At 39.1% G+C, this 17,708-nt stretch overlaps 2 protein-coding genes across 10 annotated transcripts; one reads left to right on the top strand and one right to left on the bottom strand.

Moving 5' to 3' along the window:
• The first annotated feature begins 21 nt into the window (after window positions 1–21).
• On the top strand, window positions 22–8,089 carry FBXW2 (F-box and WD repeat domain containing 2). 6 transcript variants are annotated; one of them, XM_059486399.1, is made up of 7 exons: window positions 22–284; window positions 1,863–2,280; window positions 3,499–3,693; window positions 4,488–4,621; window positions 5,225–5,311; window positions 5,933–6,102; window positions 7,557–8,089. In XM_059486399.1, the coding sequence occupies exons 2-7, from the start codon at window positions 2,178–2,180 to the stop codon at window positions 7,843–7,845; spliced, it is 978 nt and encodes a 325-aa protein (XP_059342382.1). In that variant the 5' UTR covers window positions 22–284; window positions 1,863–2,177; the 3' UTR covers window positions 7,846–8,089. The 6 variants fall into 6 exon arrangements, with proteins under 6 accessions (XP_059342382.1, XP_059342378.1, XP_059342380.1 ...); XM_059486395.1 differs by having other exon boundaries at window positions 22–356; window positions 1,771–2,280; XM_059486397.1 differs by having other exon boundaries at window positions 40–284; window positions 1,771–2,280; window positions 5,933–6,032.
• A 1,751-nt stretch (window positions 8,090–9,840) lies between these two features.
• On the bottom strand, window positions 9,841–17,536 carry LOC132082225 (uncharacterized). 4 transcript variants are annotated; one of them, XM_059486401.1, is made up of 3 exons: window positions 17,360–17,536; window positions 14,962–15,016; window positions 9,841–12,354 (listed from the first exon to the last, which is right to left on the bottom strand). In XM_059486401.1, the coding sequence occupies exon 3, from the start codon at window positions 12,292–12,294 to the stop codon at window positions 10,987–10,989; it is 1,308 nt and encodes a 435-aa protein (XP_059342384.1). In that variant the 5' UTR covers window positions 12,295–12,354; window positions 14,962–15,016; window positions 17,360–17,536; the 3' UTR covers window positions 9,841–10,986. The 4 variants fall into 4 exon arrangements, with proteins under 4 accessions (XP_059342384.1, XP_059342383.1, XP_059342385.1 ...); XM_059486400.1 differs by lacking the exon at window positions 17,360–17,536 and adding an exon at window positions 17,041–17,122; XM_059486402.1 differs by lacking the exon at window positions 17,360–17,536 and having other exon boundaries at window positions 14,962–15,171.
• Window positions 17,537–17,708: the final 172 nt, after the last annotated feature.

Here is a 17,708-nt window from a genome sequence, read left to right as displayed (position 1 = left end):
GAGCGCCTTCTCTCCGGTGCCGGCGGTTCGCCCAGCGCGGGCTTGGCCCAGCCTCCCCTCCCTTCAGCGTCGGGCGGTCGTGAGGCCCTGGTCTCCTCTTGGGGGTGACCCTTCTGCCGTGGGTGCCTGCAGATTGTGGCGTGGGCTGCGGAAGTGCTGAGAGCCGGTCCTGCCGTAGGAGCGATGGCCGCAGGGAAGCACCCGGCCGTGCTGGACTCCGGGAGTCCGCGCAAGCCGTGGCGACTGCCCGCCGACGGACACCCCGCACCGGGCTGCTACCTGAGGTGAGCGACGCGGAGCTATCGGCAGCAGCGGCGCTGAGTCTGCAGTCCTCGCCGTGCTTTTTGCATGTGGAGGTATATTGGGAGCGGTCGGGGGGAGCGGATAGGGCTGGCTGCGTAACACCTGGAAAAGAGGCTCGAGCACTGGTTTCAGCGGCCTCACAGCAGCCCTTAATTTCAGTAATATCTTCATGTATTGAATACAACGAACGCCTTGGGGCTCACGGAGTTTTTATTCGTAGCCGGCCTATTAGAATTTTTTACTTTAACACATGCCTGTTTCAACAGCAACTGTATTCACTGCCATGTGTGTTGAGGAGAGCTGGTAAGTGCTGTCTGCAGTAAAAGTTACTGTAATGAACTTGTGATTTAATAAGAGCAGCTGGTTCTGTGGATTTGACATCCAGAACCTTCTTGTATGTTTTACCAACACTTGCATGCCATGTGCAGCCTTTTATAGAGATGACTGTAATTTTCTGTACTCCTATGCCCTGTTAAGAGGTGTGCTCTAAGATCTAATTCTATGATGGTAAAATGTGTGTATAGAAATAAACATGCTATTGAGTCCCACTCAGATACCTCAGTTCTTTCAGTTTGGGAGTGCTGTGAAATTCAGACAGTTATCTAATGAATTAGACCTTCCAGAGAAAATAAATGTATGTTATTTTTTAACTGCTTATCTGATGTTTATCTTCTTAATCAATGGTCCCAGGTCGCTGAAGGAACTTGAGATGTCACAGGATAGTATAAGTGCATTCAGGGGGTGGTATTCAATTTCACAGTTAAGTCCCAGTGGAAATAAACTGAGGAAATAGGAAAAAAAAATACAACAACAGGATTTTTAAAATGCATTTAGGTCAAAGTGGTGCAGACACATCAAAACTGATGCTAAACCAGCACAAGTTCAGGCCTTTACGTGGGCCACATAGAAAAATTAGAAAGACTAACGTATCCCTCAGCACAATTTGTCAGACATCTTTGTATACTTTTTTGAAAACTTAACTAGTTATCTACTTTGTATTTAAAATAGTTCAGAAGGAAGGTATGAGTACATTATGTTAGTAACTAGTTTATCACTCTGCTTATGTGTTTTGTTTTTTTTTCCTTTTATAGAATAATCCATGAGTAAAAGTAAACTCTAAGACAGTGTTTATTTGCTGCAATAGGTGTAAAACCTAAACTAACCCCTACGTTATTGGACTCAGAGTTTGAAAGTGTTAATCTAAACCAAGAAATATGTTAACATTCATAATGAATGCTGACATTCACTAGCTAGATACAGTTTACTTGTAAGTCTGCTGTGGGACAAATGATAGTTCAGGGTGCATGCAAATGCTTAGTCCTAACCTAAAGAATATTTTAAAATGCATTTGGTCTCTTCTATCTGTGTGTTAACATGCCATTTGGAATACTTATGTACCAGTAATAAAGATGTGATTCATGCCTTATTTTCTGAACGGAACTAATACAGTATTTTGATGTATCACAGGTAAATTTTTCCATAACCTTATGGAGAAAAAGGACTTTGAAGCATGGCTTGATAACATTTCTATTGCATTTCTTTCTCTGACGGACTTGCAGAAAAATGAAACTCTGGATCACCTGATTAGCTTGAGTGGAGCAGTCCAGCTCAGGCACCTCTCCAATAATCTAGAGATTCTACTCAAGAGGGACTTCCTCAAACTTCTTCCATTGGAACTTAGTTTTTATCTGTTAAAATGGCTTGATCCGCAGACCTTACTCACATGTTGCCTCGTCTCTAAGCAGTGGAACAAGGTTATAAGTGCCTGTACAGAGGTGTGGCAGACTGCCTGTAAGAATTTGGGTTGGCAGATAGATGACTCTGTTCAGGATCCTCTACATTGGAAGAAGATTTACCTAAAAGCTATTTTAAGGATGAAGCAACTGAAGGACCACGAAGCCTTTGAGACATCCTCTTTAATTGGACACAGTGCCAGAGTATATGCACTTTACTATAAAGATGGACTTCTGTGTACAGGTAGGAAGGACAGACAACTTGGGAGTCTTAAAATTCTTTGTTTTCTCTTCCCCCTCATAAGATTAATGACAAACAATTTGCTTTTCTTTTACCAGACAAATTATTGTCATAGTGTGAATACAGATGATAATTCAAAATTACTTATTTTTTCAATTTTTTAAACACCTGGTGTACTAATAAACTCATTAGTCACTTTACTAAGAGCACAAGGAGACCAATGTCTTTGTTTGATAAAGAAATAGTAACAGTAGGTATCATTGTCCCTGCCAACGGCACCATGGTTGGAACTAAATGATTTTTAAGGGCCCTTCCAATCCAGATTGCTCTATGATTTTGATCATGCTGTTACAATGAGTAAGCCCATTTGGAAAGTACAGATATGTTAGCTATCCTCTTAGAGATAACTTTCAATTAAAAGGACTTTAGGCTGTGAGAGAACTTCAGTCTCTCAGAGCGTGGAAGAAAAATCCTATCTTCTTTGAAACAAGGTTGTAAGCACTTTCAGTTCCTACCATAAGTCTTTATGAAGTGCTGTAAAACTAGATTTAACCTTGCTACTAGTCTGACTTGCACATAATTTCAGCTTCCTCCCTGAAGAGTAGAGACTGCAGTATTTCAGTTTGAACTTAAGTTACAGACAGAACATATATGAAGCCTTAGTATGAAAAAATAATAACCGTTACAATGAATTGCTGTCAGAGCATATTCCAAGGATTTTCCAGTAATTTGGAATGATAATGTTACACACTAAGTTGGGAATACTTCCTTCAGTCAGTCATTTGTTGGTACAGTAGGATGCTAACTAGAAGCCAACGACTAGATTCTAGCCAGTCTTTCACTTATCTACTCAGTAGTGAATGTTACACACAGAAAATAGCATTGTCAAAACTTTCTGACAACTTTTGTACTGAAACCTCCAGGAAAAGCAGATGTAAGGAGTCCAGAGCTTTATTTTGCTCTCCAAAGCTAGCAGTTGAAAAAAGAGGAGCTTCAGGTAGAGAAAAGAAAGTGGCAGGATATGAGGCCTGGTATTCATCTATATTTCAAAGTTTGCTGGAACCCTTTCCTTCCTGAAAGAAACTGAGGCTTGCAGTACAGTCAAAACCTGAGTGATGTGTCACATGAAATTTCCGTTCATCTGTTTCAGTAGACACTATCAGTCAGACGTAGTGCCAGAATCTACCAATCTTGCATTTATCCTGTTGTTTTATATTCTAGGATCAGATGACTTGTCTGCAAAACTGTGGGATGTAAGCACAGGTCAGTGCATATATGGTATCCAGACACACACTTGTGCTGCAGTGAAGTTTGATGAACAAAAGCTTGTAACAGGATCTTTCGATAACACAGTAGCCTGTTGGGAATGGAGCTCTGGGGCAAAGACACAGCATTTCAGAGGACATACTGGTGCAGGTATGTTGAAATTTTAAAATTGTAATTTCACCAGTGAAGCAATGTACATCATCATCATCAAACAAAATATTATTAAATTTAGCTTTTGCACACTAGCTTCATTGGTTTGTTCAGCCTCTGTTCTCTGTCATCTGAGTCCCCTCAGTTTCCCTCAACAGGGAAAGTGACCAGAACAGATAGACACTTGTCCCTGAATATGCCAAAGCTTACCCATGTAGCATTTTCCAATTGCATGGAAGTAACAGTAAATGCCACGGTTATTCAGTAGCTTCAAGTCTCAAAGAGGTGCAGATCTTAGGTAGCAGGGCATACATGGCCATGGCCATTTTTTCTATTCCCATATTAGACATGAGCTTAAAGCAAAGAGCAAAATGGGAGCTGGGAATAGATATTTGCATTGCCCTCATAATTCAGTTCTTTGTCGTGTACTTAGAAATACTCTCAGCTCAGCTGTAGTTTTTTTCCTTGTATTTATAAAATATACTAATCCTGTGGAATTATCTTACTAAAACTCTGGAAATATGAACTAGCTTAAGTTACACTTTGCCACAATCCAGCCACAAAGGAACCACTGATATACATGCTCTTAATTTGGCCAAAAAACCCCAGTAAATTTGCAATGTAAACTTAGGCATCCAGAGCAACAATTCATTTATACAGTTCAAGAACAATTAAGGATGTGGTAGCATATGAATTTAGAAGCTGCTAAATTCATACAGATGCTACTAGTGTCTCACAGAAAAATGCATGCATAGAGACTGGTATTCCTTATTTAGTTCCCTCTTTGCTTGAAGTTTTTAGTGTGGATTACAATGATGAACTTGATATTCTGGTCAGTGGCTCTGCAGACTTCACTGTGAAAGTGTGGGCCTTATCAACAGGAACGTGCCTGAATACCCTTACTGGACACACAGAATGGGTCACTAAGGTGGGAATATTGATATATAATTAATCTCACACATTTATTTGCACTAAATTTGTAACACGTTCTAAATTTTTATATCCTAATCCTGCAGGTAGGTTTAGAATCTGAAGAACATCTGGAAATACTACAAAATAACATTTCAAGAGAAAAAATATTTAAGATGTAATTAAACCTTTCAGACCATTGAAGATATTTCAATTCTAAAGTAGCTGGGCTAATACTAGGAAACAGTGTTTTGATTCAAAGACTGGATAAAAACTGGTTCTGAAAAAAGATAGCTTTAAAAGTTATGTAAAAATATAATGATCTTGATAACAAAAATCTGACCATGAAACAATATTTTTCCTCTGGTTATTTCAGAACTTGAAAGATGAGGGGTGTACAGATGAAGTATGTATGTTTGCTTATTAGTACAGTAAATTGTCACTAGTAGGAACAAAAGAGTGTAAACTGTAGTTTTCCTTCAGTTGCTAAAAAGTATTTAAGTATTTGTACTGCCTATATTCATGGGTACACTATGCAGGTGGTCAGTGAAATGAAAAAAGCAAATGAAAATTTATTTATTTAACAGCATCAATATAAATCATTACCATCCTTCAATTACAGGTCGTTTTGCAGAAATGCAAAGTCAAATCTCTTATGCATAGTCCTGGGGATTATATTCTCCTAAGTGCAGATAAGTATGAAATCAAGGTATGTACCATATATCATGCATATATTTTTTCGGTACATTGGGAAGCAAAAAGCTTGAGTAGTTTGCTGAAGTTTACAAACAATAGGATTTGTTTACAAACAATAGGATTTAGTTTTTCCCCACGTTTCCTGCTTTAGAGGCTGCGTGCAGAACATGAAACTCTTTGGAAGCTAATTTTTCAATGCTTGCCTTAGCATTTAGTTTTAAATGATAGCTCTACAACAGTGGTAATGCAAAGAAATTGGTGCTTCCAAGTTGTGACAGTGAAACAGATAAATGCAAATACTGTTACTGTTGGGGACTTTGGGGTTGGAGAGTGCTGTAAGTTTGTGTCTATAGAAGTGTTTCGTCGCAGTTGGACGGTTGATTGTTTTTTCCTCCCATTCTTTAAAGTACCTATTTTCACTGGGAATTTCTTAGGCTAGAAACAACATGTGCTGCACTGTAAGACAAGTCACTTGAAAAAATTGATGTTTCTACCTGAAAAAGATAAATATTTCTGGAAAAAACTCACGCACACGTTTACCTGATGCTTAAAAAGAGACTGTGAGGCTTGCTCTATTTATGTAACAGTTTATAATGTGTTTTTCTTACGGTCTTTAACTGTTTTCTAATTGTAGATTTGGCCTATTGGAAGGGAAATAAACTGCAAATGCTTAAGAACATTGACTGTTTCTGAAGACCGCAGCATCTCCCTACAGCCTAGGCTGCACTTTGATGGTAAATACATAGTGTGCAGTTCAGCACTAGGATTATACCAGTGGGACTTTGCCAGCTATGATATTCTCAGGTAAACCATTCAGTTTAGGATTCAGTCTTCATTAAATAAATAAAAAGTAGTTAACCAGTTTTACTAGCTTACCTTAAATGTGGACCAAAAGAATCTTGAATAAAATCCTGTAAACATCTTGCTTTACACATATCGAGCAGTTTAATTCTAATTTTGTCATCTGATAATATGAATCGTTTCATTGCTGTTTTTGTTTCTGGCCACATGCTAATTCTCTTCCATATTTTCATTCTGTAAGCTGAAGTGGTTCAGTATAGACTTAAACCAGACTGCAGTGCTGTAGTTGTGAATGTGGAAATGTAGTGATGCAAAGCTAATGTTACCATGGAGACTGCTATACAGAGAACCAAGCAGGAATTTCTGGGGGTCCTTTGCTGGGACAAGAAATTAAAAAGTCTCTTTTTCCTTATAGCACCACTGATCTGTCACTCCTTTAATGTTGTGGAATGACAGTGAAATCTATCAGACTGCAGTGAGGGACTGAACATGATGGCATTCCATTTCCACATAAAGAATCAAGCTGTATGAGTTGGAAATGGTGGCATCAAAGATAGTAATTTACTAAAGAAAAAAAAGCATTTTAGAACTGCTAGCAGACTCCTTAATACAAATGCCCTGAATAATTGTGGATATTTGAAAGATCTCCAGAAGTGCTTCTTATGAGTAAGAATAACTGAGCAATTTCACCTCTTAGTTTACTCTCCCATCTTTCAAAACAGAAAGATGGACTCTTACTGCTGAGAGCAGATTTTCATCCCCACATATTTTTGTGCCTCAGTTCTTTGCTTTATGTAATGCTATGATCAAACATGCAGGCAGTTGTGGAAGACTCAACTCTTCAGTTTCTGTTCCATGTTTTATTTATTAAGGGAAGCCACCATCAAGGTGTTGGGGAACTAAAAAATACTTTTATTTCTTCCCATGGTTAATTTAACATAAAACATCAGTAAAACAGCATTCTAAGGACTAGTCTTGGATGATTTATCAAACCTGGTTATCAAAAGAAGGCATGTCTCTGTTTTACTTCTGCCTTTTAGAGTGATGATCAAAAGAATAATAACAGCTTTTACCTCTTAGTGTAAAGATATTGAGGCTTGAAATCCATATGGAAATTTACTGTAAAACACAAGTACATTTGCTCTTTCATTTGTATGTAGAAATGGCTCTTTTTTTTTCCTTGTGCTCTGCAGAATAATCCCTTTCAAACCTTAGCCTTCACTTATGTTCAGATGGGTCTGTCCTGAGTATATAAAGTCAGAAGTGAAACCACAGGCCTGACTGTAGCTAAAGTGTTCAGTTGCTTAATTTGAAAGATTTGCATCTAATTCTTTCTAAATTACTTCAGAATGATGACTTTAGACACATTTTCTGTACACATACAGGATTCGCTTTAGTAATTCAAGCTCATGACAACATTGTGAGGGAGATTCTAACACTGTTTTCTTGTCTTCTAGGGTTATCAAACCTCCAGACTTCTCAAATGTATCGTTGCTGGGCTTTGGAGAGATATTTGCTCTACTGTTTGACAACAGATACCTGTACATAATGGACTTGAGGACAGAAAAACTGATAAGCCGCTGGCCTTTACCAGAATATAGAAAGTCAAAGAGAGGTTCAAGTTTCTTGGCTGGTGAAATGTCTTGGTTAAATGGACTAAATGGCCAAAATGATACAGGCTTGGTTTTTGCCACCAGTATGCCAGACCATAGTATCCATTTGGTGTTATGGAAAGAACATGGCTGAAAAGCTCATACATACAGAATCTTCAGGAATTTATGGCCTATCAGCAGTGTGTCCATAAAATGAGACTTTGCATGAACCAAAGTTGCACATCCAATGGTATCATCATGCAATGCACAATCATTTATTTTTATTTGGGCATTTGGGAATGGGTTGTTTTGGAAATAATGCAATGCAGCATGCTAACAGTATCCACCACAAAATTTTGTCTATATTCATGTTTAAATATACCTGTTTGGACTCTGAAGTATAGTTTGTAATGTTTAAACCGTTCAAATCTGCTACCAAGTCTGAAATCAAGTTGTGCTTGACCTGACTTCTGATCTTTTTTTTTTTTTTTTTATTGAAATGGAAGCTGAAGCTACTGTTTTAGAACCATAGACTTTTGTACATCTAATAGCAAATACTGGTTGCAGTGCATGGCAGCTTAGCAAAAATGAGAAAACAGCAAACCCTCTCTCTCTCCAGAATCTTTCTCTTCAAAATGTTTTTCCATATGACAGCTTTAAATATTGAGCCTTTGAACCAGAAGAATCAAACTAGTCCTTTAACAAGTATTTGTCCACATATTTTTGTGCTATTTGACATGTACTTTAAAGCTGCATCTACATCACATGCTTTAGAAATGCTTCAGGTTGATCTACCTTCCTTCCTGCCTTCCCTCCCTCCCTCCTGCCTTAATGTCATTTTTTTTTCACACAACTTGAAAACGTGAGTTTTCATGAAGCTTTTGTCCCTTCAGAGGACAAAACTGTCTAGCATTACTAGTGTGATTTTTTCTTCCCACTATTCAAGGAGACCTGATTTCATACTTAATACTAAATGAAGGCCACGCTTCCCAAAGGTATGTGGTATGAGTTACAACAATGAAGGGGAGTTTTCATATGCAAGAATCAGTATTTGAGGATGCCATAGGAGTAGCTTAAAGTCACAGTGGAGCAGTCTCTAAAATACAAAGCCAGACTCTTAAGCATTCAGTTTTTTCACCTTTAGTCACATCAATTTACTTTGAAAAATGTTGTCTGTACCTGAAGGATTTTATCAACCAGAAGCCAAATTCACAACTCTCAATTCAAACTGCACTGTGTGGGGCATAAATTATGAGCTCACAAAGGTGAGCTTTTGTTGTCTCACTCCTAAATGAAGAAAGCTTCCATGAAGAAGAATGTTTTCAATAACTTAACTTCAGTAACTTGTCTTGAAACCAGTTCTCAGCATTCCTAATGTGGGAGTAACATAACAGTATCATTATGATGTGTGCTTCTAAAGGAACCACCTATACAGCACTGTATTAAGTTTGAAAGATTAAACAGAGGCGTGCCAGAAATGTCCTTGTTTCCAAATCAGCAAATCAGGAAATCTTTGTTAACTACTTCTTTTAGTGACCTTGACTATATAGAGTCCACAGAGAGGTGGAGCACAAGATGGCTGAGAAACAGACCCAGGCTGAGCCCTCCAGACGGGAAGGTGTGGTGGGCATGGGATGCGGAGGCACTGCTACTGTCTCCAGCTAACTAGTGAGCTATAAAGAAAAAAGTGTCAGACTCATTTTGGCATCTTGCAGCAAGACAATAGTTAAAGGTTCGTGTGACGAGAGAAATTCTCCACAGTGAGTTTAGTTTAAGACTGAAACAGGTTGCCCAGCCTTCCTAGACAAAGCCCTGAGCACACCATGCTGTAAGCAGGGAGCTGGACTTTCAGATGCCCTTTCTAAATGGCAAGTCTGAAATTCTTAATGGACCTGTTGCCATACAAGATTGTATGACTGACAGGAGCAGGCATTCCAGATCCTAATACAGCTGCAAGTTTGTTGATACAGACTGGGAGATGCTGCAATCACTGTGAATCAAAGCAGAAGTTCCCTTTGGACATTGCTAATGATACTATTCCACTAATGACAGAGCTCTTTAAGAGCACAGGTATGTACCACTACCAAATAGATAAAGGAATGAAAGCATGACACTAATGCAGAAATTTTAAAAATTGTACTTGCTCTCACACACACTTCTGTCTGTCAGACACCAGTGTCAGGCTATCGCTGCCTTCAGATGTGCCTTCAGTAGGAAGGCTGTAGTATAATGTGACAACATATGCAATGCATGTAGTTCTGGGGTTTTATCAAACAGAAACTGAAACTGTGAAACTGAAACTGTGAAACAAAAATGAGCAAATGGTTTTTCTGTTTGCTTTGGTTTCCATCTGGCCCTTCAGCAAGTCACTACTTAGCACTATTTCCAGATAGAGTTAAGAAAAAATGCAGCTTCTGTACCCTTACACCTACCAAGGAAGCAATGTAATTCAACTTATCCATCACATAAAGGACTAAAATCCAACTTGTGTCTAAATTTCACAAAATATTTTCCTACGAGGCTTCAAGGTGCCAGAAAAAACCCAACAAAATATTACATTTCATAAAAGTTGTTTGGCCATCTATTTTTTCCTCCTTGAAATAGGTTCTTTTTGGTTCACAAAAGTATCTTTTTCGTTAAGATGAATCTCTCTCCCTTGCCTCTATTAAAGCTTTCTGACACAACTCAGCATTTAGCACTTTAGTAATTCAGGAATAGGTGCAATGACTCTTCTCAAACTTACATGTCTCCAAAGCCCAGTTGAACAAGACATTTTTTATCAGCAAAACTCCAGTGGCTGTGTTTAGTGTTACAATCCATCACATCTTTAACATACACTATTTCCAAGAACATAAGGGGTAATTTTTTTACAACTGAAAGGAAGATTGTACTCAATTACTTGTCTACCTTTAATTCAAATTGATCCATACAAATTTAGTACCCAGTGACATACAAACTGCAATAATTAAGCAATGCTACCTTTATACTAATGATTGTATTTGAACTTTTTGTACATAGGTTGAAAACTATTTTGCATTATTTGAATCAGTTGACAAATACTGATTTTTATTATTAACTGAAAACAAATTATACATTTCCCAGAAGAGATGCTACAATCTGCATTGACCCTTGGTATCATCATTAAGTGATTCATGGCTTTGCTATATATTCCCTAAATCATTGCAGAAAAATGTAGACTCCATGTGAAAATCAATGTAACGTGATTTTTAAATTATATCCTCTGTCTTCCCACAATACAGGTAGCCCTCCACTTTCACTCCTTATAACTGAGGTTTCAATTTTGAGTTTGCAGCATGGTTTGAGATAGAACCTTGTTAACATTCATGATTAATGATGAGTTATATCTCCACAGTGTTGTATCCCTGATGAGAGATTCTCTGGGAAGGTTTCCCTGAAGGCCCTTCCGACAGTGATAAATGAGGGCAACATCCATGGGAACATACACACTCTTCCCATAAGCACGTAGGACAGAATGGACTGAAGTCTGGATCACCTTTCGTGGATCAACTATCATTTTCCTGGGATTCATTACATTTTTCCTGTCAGGCTCTCTGTATACATGCTGTAATATGTTAACTCCTGGCACAGTATTCCAAGATGAAATGTTGAACGTGTGAGAAGATACGGCTTCTGGGAAGATATGGTTCTCAAAGAGAAAAACACTAGCCCCTGGGTTTTCTTCCTGAAGACTGTTCATCATTGTTTTCCAGTCTGGGTGTTTAAGGGGAAGAATTATTTCATCAGCATCATTAAGGACCACAAACTTGCTCCTTTCCATGTTACGGTATATACAGTCATTTAGAGCTGTGATTTGTCCATAGTAGCCAATGTGTGTCCCGTCTTGCATGAAGCGCCATGAAGAAGAAACCCTGAGGTGTGAGTTTATTGGCCAGGGAATTACCTCAACAATTCCTTCTTCTACATAAAACTTCAAGACTTTCTCCATCAGATGGCTGCAGTTGTTCTTATAGATCACCACTTTCTCTACTCCAAGAATCTTATACATTTCCATACTCTGTATAAACTGCAAGACATTGTTGTAGTTACCAAACATGGCAGAAATGCACACGGTGAAGTCAACAGAAGAGGTCTCAGGCTTGCGATTTTTAATTTCAAACCTTGGCAGCTGGTCAATATTTCCATATGGAGACTGATGAATTGATACATGTGTTGGATCACAATTTTTAGGTTCCAAACAAACTATATCTGTTGCACCATAAGGGAATCCAAATCTATCTGAGTGAACATCAATTTTTGCTTTTGATACATATATCTGTCCATTGTCCTGACAGCAGAACCAGCAGTACAGTTGTTTTACATCTTCATGGTGAACTATCCCAATCAGACGAGTGACTTTGCTTTCTCTGTCATCAAAGTATGGGGATATAATAAAAGTTTTGTTACCTTCTAATGCTGTTATTGTGCTAATGGCAATTTCCCCTCTACATCTTCTACCTTCTTGAATTACTTTTGGCTGATGAGAAAGTCTCTGTAACTTCAGATAAGAAACTGCAAGCATTGAAGTTACAGTCATAATGCACACAGCAGCAGCAAAGTAAGATTTTTTCCCAGCACACATCATTTTGAACGGATCTAAATGTCCATGCAAATTTCGTTATCCTTGTAATTTATGCTGCCTTATCTGCAGAAAAGAAAAGGCAGTATGAGATAATACTCACAATCATTGCTCAAGAATTTCACAAACAAGATGAGGGTAAGTCTCTATCATGGTGCACTGACTTACTCAGAGACCCAGCTACTGTGCTTTTATGAAAATCTAGTTACAGAACATGCATTTAATGGTATGTATGATATGTGACACTCTGAATGCCTCTATTTGTCAGATGTGTGGAGAAGTTTATCTGCATGGAGGGTTCTGTAGAAGAATATAACAGGTCTATATACAGCAATACAAGGAGAATTTTTTTTTCAAGAATCCAGAATTTAGAATATCCAATTTAATAACTAGGCAGTAATTCTTAAAGCAAAGCAAAACTTTTTTTTCCACTGAGGCAGTGTGTATGTAAATTATGTTTTAAAAAACCAAACTCAACCAGACTTCTCACAGACAAGCTAGAGGCAGATAAATTAAATGTATATAGAATTAATCAAGTTCATAATAAATATGCTAATTGGGGATTACACATGATGGTCCAGATATAATCCCTAATGTATGAATTCCCTAACTTGCAGATCACTACAGAAGAAACCATACACACAGAGGAAAGTCAATTCATACAATGCAGCAAAGGCAGGTGAAATCAATGCAGGTATAAAACTCAGTTTGCCACTCTACCCCACGTAACCCTGTATGAGGCAGGAGTTGCAGGAAAGGTCATCTCATATTAATGCTTACTAGAGATCTGGGCCTCTTTACAATGGATCAATGCTGTCTTAGCTCCTGGCATGATTTGGGGGTTCGGGCTTAAAACTCTTGCTGCTGCAGGTACAGGTAGGCAGTCCTGAGTGACTGGATGACCAAAGTCTTTAGCAGCATTTGTGCTAGCAAGTGTTAATGCCTGAATGGGAGTTTATGGCACTCTCAAGCACTAATTTCTGCAAGTGGAGCCTAGATGAAAGTGTTTTCTACAAATTCACCTTTAGGTATTCAAATATGATCCATAAATAGAAAAGTGACAGCAAGTCTCCTCAAAGGCCTGCTTGTACCACAGAGATTCTTGGGGAAAAAAAGTGTCCCAGATTAATTAAATTCATGTCAGATTAGAAAACTGCATTGGTAGAAGAGAGTTTCCCCAACTGCCAGCAGGAAGTGTGGAGTAAAATGACAGGATAGAATGAACTGATGCTATTGCAAAAGATGACAAAAATGTTTCTAGCAGGCAAAAAATAATTGCCTGTGCCCTCAAAATAATGTACTGTGTTTTAACAACTGCTATTTCATGAAAAAGTGAATTAGGGAGACCCACAGTCACAACATACCCCTGAAAATGTCCCATATGCCAAGGCTGATGTGATTTACAGCAGACTTTGCTAGCTACCAAGAAATCTCTCTTCTGCAGAGATACCAAGTGTTTCTCTGCAGAAGAGAATAGTTATAGGGGCACCAAAAATCTCACTGCATCACTAGGCACAAAGCAGAAAAGAAGCAGCAGAAAGCACTGACTCTTCTATCTCTGAAATGAAGATAGTATCCCCATAAGTCCTTAAAATGGGAGCAGAACAGCAAATACATAGTAAGAATCTGCCATTGCTGTATGACTTCTAGCTGGAGATTTGTGACTGAAAACAAGTCAAACTTTTAAAGTCTTTTTATGATACACTCTAAAGTACAGGTTTCCCCCAAGCCTTCTTATTCCAAGGATGTTATATATTAGCATTCTTACAAAGAGAAGGTCACATTTAACATTTTCCCCCTTGTTTTTATCTATTAAAATATTGATCTATCTTATATAATAAATATTTTTTAATTAAAGAAATATCAAAACACATCAACAGTAAATAACAAAATAAATTTATTACCTGTACCTGTTTTTTCTTCTCCTTTTTCTAGCAATAAATAACTAACAAGAAAAAAAATGTCTTTTCAATTGCATTTTGAACAGCGAACAGCGGAAAGGAAAAAGTACCTTTTAAAGTAGATAGCAGAGTGAGGTTCTGTTCAGTCCTCCATTCATTTTTTGATAAAATAATCTACTAATTGTTTATTTTAAACAGATAAATACTTTTAAGGTAAATGGTAATAATTGTTCAATACAGAACAATACTGTGAGGAGAAACACTGGTACAATACCTAAGATACTTCCTGGCACATTTTATTTCCCATAGCCGTTGCTCTTCTAATGTCAGTAACAGCAGCCACACCTACCAGAAAAACAAGTTTTCCTTCTCTTGAGCAAAGAAACACAGTTGTGTTGCAAGAACTTAATTTAAATTACAAGTGAGTACGGAGTTGCTGAAGGAAATCAAACATTTTGCATGTATTTTTTAAGGCTACTTAAGTTTTCTTCTGAAAATTAATCTTGCATGCTGATATAAACCCAGTTCACACACATACTTAAGAAGAAGAAAAGAACTAGAAAAATACACTATATATACTTGCATTTCTTGGACAAACATTTTTTTCATGACATGCTATAAGGCCTAGTTAGAACACGTAGATACAAATTCTGGTTAGGAACTGTGAGAGAGTGCTGAAACAACAGCGAGTTCTAGAAGCTAAGAAAAAGAGCAAAATCAAGAGGTCAAAGACACATCAGAACACTGAATCTTAAAGAAAAGAAATACGTACAATTTGAGGAGTGAAATTCATGGTTTCCGCAACATAACTCATTAATTTTGCTCTCCTGAAATAAACAGCACAAATACGTAGTCATAAAATACGTCAGTATAATTAAGAACACTACATTTATACTTTCTCACTATAAAAAGGGTGAAATGGCAAATTTTAACTTTAAAGGTATGCTTTCAGCATATTTAAATGCTCTTCTTTTATAGTAACAATTCATTTTGATTTTGCATTTTTTAATTCCAATTAATATGCAAGTAAGCATGTCACAAATTATGCAGATTTGCTTTAATACTAAATTTAGCTAATGGTATCAATGGCTACTTTGCTGTATTCCACTTAACTGTAAACAGACTTTCTTACTCTCCACCATCCTGACAGATTGTAGTAATATCACCTCCTCATCTTCATTTTCATTAGCTTTTCATTCAACAAAAGAGTTGAATGAAAGGTAAAACCATATCATAAGAAACAGTTTTCCTTCACCCAGTGTTTCTCTGCAGCTGGCCCAGTTTCCATTACTCTCTAGTACAAGAGACGGGAAATGCCTGTACCTTTACCATTTGCATGTGGCAAGTTAACATGCCCTCATCATTGTTGGAAATTTTCTTTCTTAATGTGTGCTAGGATTTCATTTTTTGGAGATGCAACATATTGCATCAATACATCTTAGCTTGTCATCAGCCTACAATTGACATATCTGCCCAGTCAGTCAGGCAAGTGCAGTTACACAATGTTTTCTTCTGCAGCAAGGTCATAATAAAGAGCTCTTGTCACGGTTAGAATCATGGAATGGCTTGGGTTGGACAGGACTTTAAAATATCTAGTCCCAATCCCCTTGCTGTAGGTGAGACATCTTTCACTAGATTCAGCTGCTCAAATTAATCATGTCTCTCCTTATTTCAGTGGTCACAGTCTTGCTAAAATTTACTCTAAAACCTTGCACAGGATCAAGAGTACACTTACAAACTTTCATATAATTAAATAATCTTTTTTTCCCCCGTCCTGAAGGAATCACTCATGCTTTAGCCACACTGTACCACTATGCTCACAAACACATTTATTAATCTCCCATTACAGGTTCTTTCAATATCTTGTCTTTTTAGAATTTTGAAATTACATTTTTTTTGTATTGCCTTCAAATTGGATGTTGTGTTTACCTTTGCTGTCCAACTTGTACTTATTTTGTGCCATTAGAACTGACAAACCCCACACTTCCGCGTATGCACTCAGAAACTTCTCCATTATAATCTGCTGTACATCCCTAAGCCAAACTCCTCCTATTGTAAACAGTTAAACTTTGTGTCCTTTGAAAATCAAACAGATTGGGCAAAACAAAAACTGCATGACATTTAAAAGACTGTTATTTCAAATTTTTTCTTTCACACTGTTTTTAGCTGGGACTGAGATAATTTTCTTCCTAGTAGCTAGCAGAGTGCTGTGTTTTGTTACCAAAGAAAGTGCCTCAAACACACTGATGTTTAGCTATCACTGAACAGTACTCACACAGAGTCTGTTTCTGTTTCTGTTTCTCCTTTGGCTTCTATCCCAGGAGGTGGATGGCACAAAAAGTTTGCATGGAACACAGCTGGGACTTCTGAACCAAACCAACCAAAGGCCTATTCCACACCATATGATGCTATGCTCAACCATCTAAGCTGTGTGAAGAAGTAGAAAGGAGGAAACACGCAACATGACAGCACATGGTTTCCCAAGTCAGCGCTAAACCTGACCACGTCCTGCTTTCCTGGAAATGGCTAGAAACGTGCCTGCTAAGGGGACATAATGGATAGAGCATTCCGTTTTGCATTCTGCTTTGCTTTACCTTTTAAACTGTCTTTATTTCTGGGAAAACCCATAGGATTTGCCACGTTCACCCTTCTGATTCTACCCCCATCCCAGTGCAAGAAGAAGGGTGAGGCTTGAGCTGCCTACTCCAATTAACTCACAACATACACTGGAACTATGCTTTGGAGGAGTTTTGCATTCTTCAAATCTAAAGTTAATCTCCGCCCTTAGTACGAATTCAGACAGAAACTCAGAAAACCTGGTTTGGACAATTAATAGGTACCTTTAACTTACCTTTAAGCGGTTAACCCCACTAGTGAAAAATAATGCTACAGCTGATCACCATCCTACTATTTCTTGAGTGGAAATAAAATCCCGAATCTGTCGCGCCTCTCCCGCGAGCGCTGCCAGTCACAGGACCCCGAGCAGTGCCGCTGCCTGAGCTCCACTACGGGGCGGGCAGGTTGAGCGCGCCCGGCTTCCCGGCCCGCGGGACCCGCCCTTTCTCGCGCTGGGTGCGCAGCGCCCCGCCGCCGCCGGAGTCCCGTGCGAGCAGCGCCGCGCAAGCCGCGCGGAGCTGGGTCGGCGCTACTGGAACCCTCGCGTCTCGTACCTGGCTCCCTCTGCGGTACCGACAGAAGCAACCGCAACACGCTTCTACGGCCCGGGGCTGGCGGGAGCGCTCCGTCCCCTCACCTCCCGCCCGGGAAGGCGGCGGCCGCGGCGGCGGCTATGGCCGTGGACACCCCGCGACCCCCGCCCCGGCCGTACTTCAGGTCGAGCCCCCGCCCGGCGTGGTCCAGGTGGGGCCGCTCGCGCTTGGGGCGGCTGCTCGTCGTTTCGAACCGTGGTGGTGCCTCTGCGCGGCTTGCTGTGCACGGCATCGGCACCGACGGTCGGCGAGCGGCCCCACCGGAGCGCGGCTACAAAAGTCTCGTTCGGCGAGCGACGGGGAATTGGCC

Source organism: Ammospiza nelsoni, chromosome 20, assembly GCF_027579445.1.
Source record: "Ammospiza nelsoni isolate bAmmNel1 chromosome 20, bAmmNel1.pri, whole genome shotgun sequence".
NCBI classification, from domain to species: Eukaryota; Metazoa; Chordata; class Aves; order Passeriformes; family Passerellidae; genus Ammospiza; species Ammospiza nelsoni.
This window is presented reverse-complemented; position numbering and strand designations above follow the sequence as displayed.

Coding starts and splice junctions, on each gene's coding strand:
- FBXW2 (XM_059486395.1), top strand. CDS start 1,791: ATGGAGAAAAAGGACTTTGAAGCATGGCTTGATAACATTTCTATTGCA. Junction 5,312..5,932: donor CAGATAAGTATGAAATCAAG/GTATGTACCATA, acceptor TTCTAATTGTAG/ATTTGGCCTATTGGAAGGGA. Junction 6,103..7,556: donor GCCAGCTATGATATTCTCAG/GTAAACCATTCA, acceptor CTTGTCTTCTAG/GGTTATCAAACCTCCAGACT.
- LOC132082225 (XM_059486401.1), bottom strand. CDS start 12,294: ATGATGTGTGCTGGGAAAAAATCTTACTTTGCTGCTGCTGTGTGCATT.